This window comes from Phacochoerus africanus, chromosome 15 (assembly GCF_016906955.1).
Source record: "Phacochoerus africanus isolate WHEZ1 chromosome 15, ROS_Pafr_v1, whole genome shotgun sequence".
In the NCBI taxonomy this organism is placed as follows: domain Eukaryota; kingdom Metazoa; phylum Chordata; class Mammalia; order Artiodactyla; family Suidae; genus Phacochoerus; species Phacochoerus africanus.
In genome coordinates, this window is record NC_062558.1 from 46557315 (window position 1) to 46563314 (window position 6000).

Here is a 6000-nt window from a genome sequence, read left to right on the forward strand (position 1 = left end):
ATGAACAAGAGGACTGGACAACCCATGATCCATATCTACTTGGACAAGGAGACAGGGAAGCCCAAAGGCGATGCTACAGTGTCTTATGAAGACCCACCAACTGCCAAGGCTGCCGTGGAGTGGTTTGATGGTATGACCCTTAGGCCAGCAAGTGTGTTCTGGCCTTAGCTCTGCTACTCTGGGGCACATGGAGCTCTGGTAGCAAGGGTTGGACGTGTCAACTTGTGAGTGAAGAAAGGGGCTTGCTGTTGAAGTATGGTTCTCTGAAGTGGTACCAGGGAGCAATTGTCCCTCTGTGGTCATAGGGCACATCAGGAAGGAGGAAGCACTGGATGGCTGCTAGGAAGGTGCTGGCTGGCTCCCCTCAGCCCTGTGAGGGCCCAATCCCTAACCCTGCATTAAAAGAGCCTTATTTTCAGTCACTATTCGGATCCACCTTACTGAAATTGTAAATACTTCTCTAAGCACAGGTGTCAGGAGGAGTAGAAAACCCCAGAGCTACACGTGTTTGTATTCATATAAAACCACCTCGAAAGTGTCAGCAAATTCTGGCTCTCCTTTCTTGGCCACATCAAGCTCTTCTTGCCCCTGCTTCTCATCCTATTCTTCAATTTTATTTTTTTGTTTCTTTTAAAGGCTTTTCTGGCCTTGCCATAAAAATCCTAGAGAGGATTATGGGCAGGCACACTTGATGTGGTGGGCCTGTTGAGTGTGATAATGGGGCGGGCTTGGTGAAAAAGGAGTCATCTAACCTGGCCCAGTCCCTCATGGGTACTAGGAGTTGGAAGTTGGGAGTAATTGATGTTCTGTTATCTTGTTCCAGGAAAAGATTTTCAAGGGAGCAAACTTAAAGTTTCTCTTGCTCGGAAGAAGCCTCCAATGAACAGCATGCGGGGTGGAATGCCGCCCCGAGAGGGCAGAGGGATGCCGCCACCGCTCCGTGGAGGTACTTACCAACACTTCTCTGGGCTGCTGCTTTGTAGCTTTGAAAGTTTTTTAGTACATACCTCTTTGAGAAACTTGATTTCTAGAGTGAAGGCAAGCCCATCAGAAATACTGAAAAGATGGGCACAAGCAACACTATAAACTATTGAATGCTGACAGTGAAAGTTCATGGGGGTGAAGGAAGAGAAGGGGATGGGCTGATTGGTCAGTAACTGGCTTCCCCAGGGACCTACACTGCCTGGGGGTTAGCCTTGGGGCTGCCATTTATTTATCCTGCTTTTGGTCTCTTGATCTCTGTGAACAAAACCTACCTTCCTAAAGTTGTTGGAAAATATGGGCCAGGTGACGGGGCACCAACAGCTGTGAGCTCTGTGATTCCTGTTGTTATCAATGTGTTCTGTTGTAAATCTCCGGTCTGTAAAGAGGTGATTTGCTCTTACTGCAGGTCCAGGGGGCCCAGGAGGTCCTGGGGGACCCATGGGTCGCATGGGAGGCCGTGGAGGAGACAGAGGGGGCTTCCCGCCAAGAGGGCCCCGCGGTTCCCGAGGGAATCCATCTGGAGGAGGAAACGTCCAACACCGAGCTGGAGACTGGCAATGTCCCAACCCGTATGTACTTCACCTGACAAATTGATAGTCTACTTAGTGAGGCCACCCTGTGTCTTGCCCCATTTCTGTTCTGGAGAGGGCCTAGTGGATTTTTTTTTTTTTTTTTTTTTGGCAAGAGAAAAGTAGTTATGACCCTGATTGCTCTGCCGTAGGAGTGGGTGGCCTAATCAGTCCTTCACTGGCTGCTTTGGAGCCTTCAGCAGAAAATCACAGTTCCACCAGACCCCTCATGTTGTACAGATTTTGCTAGATCAAAGGCTGTGGCTCAGAAGCCATTTTCTGTAGACAGATCCTCTGACTGGTGTTTGATCTGGGTCCCAGTGTTTGTGATGGTGGAGTGCAGAGTATGCCTGCTCGAGTGGTGCCTTTGCTTATTCAACTTTTTTGATTTAGTAAATGATTTCTGTCATGATACAACTTCATGCAGGGGGTGTGGAAACCAGAACTTCGCCTGGAGGACAGAGTGCAACCAGTGTAAGGCCCCAAAGCCTGAAGGCTTCCTCCCACCTCCTTTCCCACCGCCAGGTAGGTACCTTCAGCATCTTGTACTAAATAAAAACCTTCATTAATTTGGTGGGCTTGGGGAGTTCCTGCTGGGGCACAATGGGATCAGCGCTATCTCTGCAGCTCCAGGCAGGTTTGATCCCTGGCTCAGGAACTCCATATGCCTTAGGTGGCCAAAAGGACTGCAGCAGCTAGGGTCGCTCAGAGGTGTGGGTTTGATCCCCAACTTGGTGCGGTGAATTTGGGGATCCAATGTCACCACAGCTGTGGTTCGATTTAATCCCTGGCCTGGGAACTTCCATGTGCCTCGGGTCCAGCCATTTTTTTAAAAAAGGAAAAATTGGTGGGCTTGGTAAACTGCACTGCTAAGAACCAGGTTGGTGGTTTCAGCAAGTGCAGCACTTGACACTGGAGCCCTAAGTTCCATGGTTGACCCTTGAACAACATGGAGGTTCGGGCGCTGACCCTCTGCACAGTGCGGAAATCCACTTAGAATTTTACAGTCAGCCCTTCCTCCGTGTGTGGGGTTTCACATTCCCAGATTCTACTAGCTGTGGACTGTGTGGGACCATAGTTCATATTAAGTGACCTGTTGTTCGAGGGTCAGCTGTGGTTCCACCCTTAGTTCTAAATTATGACCAAGGCGGTCAAGTGAGTAAAAGTATCAGTTTCTACTCTGGGGGAAGACAGCAGATCCTGGGGGGTTCTCTTCCTAAACATTGTATCTTAGCCCTGAGCTGTCCTCTCCTGTCCTTCTCCTTACCTTAGGTGGTGACCGTGGCAGAGGTGGCCCTGGTGGCATGCGAGGAGGAAGAGGTGGCCTCATGGACCGTGGTGGTCCTGGTGGAATGTTCAGAGGTGGCCGTGGTGGAGACAGAGGTGGCTTCCGTGGTGGCCGGGGCATGGACCGTGGTGGCTTTGGCGGAGGAAGGCGAGGTGGCCCTGGAGGGCCCCCTGGACCTTTGATGGAACAGATGGGAGGAAGAAGAGGCGGCCGTGGAGGACCTGGAAAAATGGATAAGTATGTGGTAGTGGAAACCAGCTGTGAACCTCTGGACCGGTTGGGTCAGTGGCCCTGTCCTGTGACTAGAGCAGGTCTCAATGGCTCCACGGGAAGGAAGGGAGACGGGATGCTCAACCCAGGGCTCAGGCTGTGGGAGGGGCCTTCCTTCCTTCCCCCATTTTAACCCATCACCCCTTTTTCATTTTGCCTAGCAGAGGCGAGCACCGTCAGGAACGCAGAGACCGGCCCTATTAGACGCAGAGACCCCGCAGAGCTGCATTGACTACCAGATTTATTTTTTAAACCAGAAAATGTTTTAAATTTATAATTCCATATTTATAATGTTGGCCACAACATTATGATTATTCCTTGTCTGTACTTTAGTATTTTTCACCATTTGTGAAGAAACATTAAAACAAGTTAAATGGTAGTGTGCCGAGTTTTTTTTTGTTTTGTTTTCTTTTAAAGATGGTTGTTTAACTAAGACTAAACAATGGGAATCCCTTGTGAGCATGCTCAGTGTCTTTGTGAAGAACCAAGAGGGCCTCTTAACTGTAACAATGTTCATGGTTGTGATGGTTTTTTTTTTTTTTAAATAAAATTCCAAATGTTTATAAACAGTCATCCTTCTCAGCCTCTGTTCTGCAGCAGCGTGTAGCCGCTGCACTTCTACTTGGAGCCTGCCCCTGCCCCAAGCATCTTGTGCATGTGTGGGAAATCTGAAACAGGACATCACAGTGTAGTGTTGGTCATGGTGCTGTCAGCAAGGAAAGGGGGTTCAAGTGTTACTTTGACCCTGAGCCTTGTCAGGATGTGAGGGGATGTGGGAGCCCCCACAAAGGGCTTCGTGTCACATGGCCCTTTGAAGGCCCCTCTAGGCAGGAAGTGGTGGGATCTGAGGCTCTTCACACCCCAGAACATAGGTCTGCCCAGGTAACAGCTAAGGAGGGGAACTTTGTATATTTACTATTTCCTTGATGTTATGGGGCAGAGTTAAAATTTGGTAAACAGCCTAAGGCTAGAGGCTACCATTAAGATCACCCTGGTTGCCTTGTGTGGATCAGAGGTCAGAGCACATTTCTGAAGTTGTGCAGGAAGAGATAAGAGCCCCAACCCATTACCTGTGGGCCTTGTGATCAGTCTGGTCTGTCCTTAGACCTGCATGAGAAGTATCCAGTCTAGGCCAGTAGGTTTCAGTCATTTGAAGATGGAGGCCCTCACACACCCATCTGGGAAAAGCAATTTTCCAAGCAAATTGTAACTCCTTAAGTAGGTTTATCCCCAGACAGATGTTTGTTAGAGAAGCAAACTTGAGCCTTAGCATATGCTCACAGTCAGAAAGCTAGTGTTGTAAGGAGAGATTGTCCCCTTCAGCTAGGGGAAGATGCAGGAGTGGAGAGTGAATTGTTTCTCCTATCCCCTGCCCAATGCGGGGGAGAAGCATCAGAGGAACTGGTGCCACGCTCACTGCAAGGTGTGCACTGCTCACCTGAGCTTGCTCCCCAGCTCTCCTGGACACACTGTACGTACCCATGTGCGTGTTTCCTTTTTCTCTTGTTCCTCATTACCGTTTCTCACGTGAATATGCCTTGGTTTTGCACTTTTGAAAAACCCTCCCTTATCCCTCATCCCCCTCCAGCTACCAAACCATTTGACTGCTCCCTCTGTCCACCACCCTTCTCTTTCTAGAACCCACTTCCAGTTGGTCTTGCCTCTACTAAGAGTACAGATCTCCAAGCTGCCAAGTCAGTGGTGGCTCCTTAGTTCTCCAGCCTTCTAACTGGAGGGAACCCCTAGGCTGTAATAGGGCTCCTCTGGCCTCCTCACTGCCTGGCTGATCTCCCCGCCAGTGGGGATTCACCCAGGTACCAGCTCCTCCTGGACGTCTGAGGGGCTGAAGGCAGGGCTGGATCCTACCTGCCCCTTCCTCCATCCCATTTCAGCAAATGGAAGCCCTTGTTCCGAACCTCAGAATCCTCTTTAACTGTTCCTTAGACCCTGCTCAAACCATCAAGCTCTCCAAACCACAGCACAGCTCAAAAGACACGTGCCTCCCACCTCCACCCTCTCAGCCCCTCTAGCTTCTCCCCCACAGAGGCCAGCTTCCTGACACCTTAAGTTGTCGCCATTCTCAAAACCCTCAGATTCCACCATGCCAGCCATGACCCATAAGGCCCCCGTGACCCGATCTGCCCTGACATGTGTGCCAGCGCTATTCCTTTGAGGGGCCAAGGATGCTCCCACCTTAGCCTTAACAGGTGTCAGAGCCAGAGTTCACACCCCTAAGGCCCAAACATAACCACGTCACTGGACTCCTGCATTGTGCCAAGTGCTGCCTTAACACGTCCAATTCCCCATCACCCATCAAGGTAGGAAGAGACACCCCCAATGCTCAGGTGAGATGGGACTTGCCATCCAGGGGCCACCTCAGAGCCTGAGATCTACCCCCCTTACCTTCCCACACAGGCATACTGTTTCTGAAGGGCTGGGTGCCCTGGCAGCAATGGCACCAATCACCCATCTCCTGGCCTGCAACCCTCCCTGGAGGCTGCTGCAGGGACAACCACATTGCCTGTCTCCCGCCCAGAGCTTGAGGCCACCCTAGGAGCAGCCTCGCATCCCTGCCTAGAGAGGGGTTTAGGTCCCCAGTGCCTAGGCCAACAGTGGAGGTGTTGACAACAGGAGGCCAGTTCCTTTCAGCCAAAAGAAACTTCTGGACTGCACTGACCTCAGATGCCCTCAGGCAGCATGGGTTCCAAGCCCTGTCTCAAAGGGCTGCACAAGGCCGATGGAAGCCCAAGGATGTGGTGTAGGAGGGTGGGTGGAAATCAAGTTCCAAACTCAGCTCCAAACTCTCAGTCACACTTGGAATAGAAATCACCAATCCCACTGTAGCAGCATAGGTTCAATCCCAGGCCCAGTGCAGTGGATTAAAGGATC

The 6000-nt window shown here is 50.7% G+C and overlaps 1 protein-coding gene across 5 annotated transcripts in view; it reads left to right on the forward strand.

Moving 5' to 3' along the window:
• The window catches only part of EWSR1 (EWS RNA binding protein 1), a 30387-nt gene extending 26897 nt beyond the window's left edge, over positions 1-3490 (forward strand). For 3 of the 5 annotated variants that reach the window (XM_047761410.1, XM_047761412.1, XM_047761414.1), the window contains 6 exons: positions 1-130; positions 824-946; positions 1391-1553; positions 1981-2078; positions 2826-3078; positions 3273-3490. In XM_047761410.1, the coding sequence (XP_047617366.1) occupies positions 1-130; positions 824-946; positions 1391-1553; positions 1981-2078; positions 2826-3078; positions 3273-3315 (810 nt within the window). In that variant the 3' untranslated portion in view covers positions 3316-3490. The remainder of the gene's footprint in view (positions 131-823; positions 947-1390; positions 1554-1980; positions 2079-2825; positions 3079-3272) is intronic. The other 2 variants (XM_047761411.1, XM_047761413.1) reach the window with 1 other exon arrangement.
• Positions 3491-6000: the final 2510 nt, after the last annotated feature.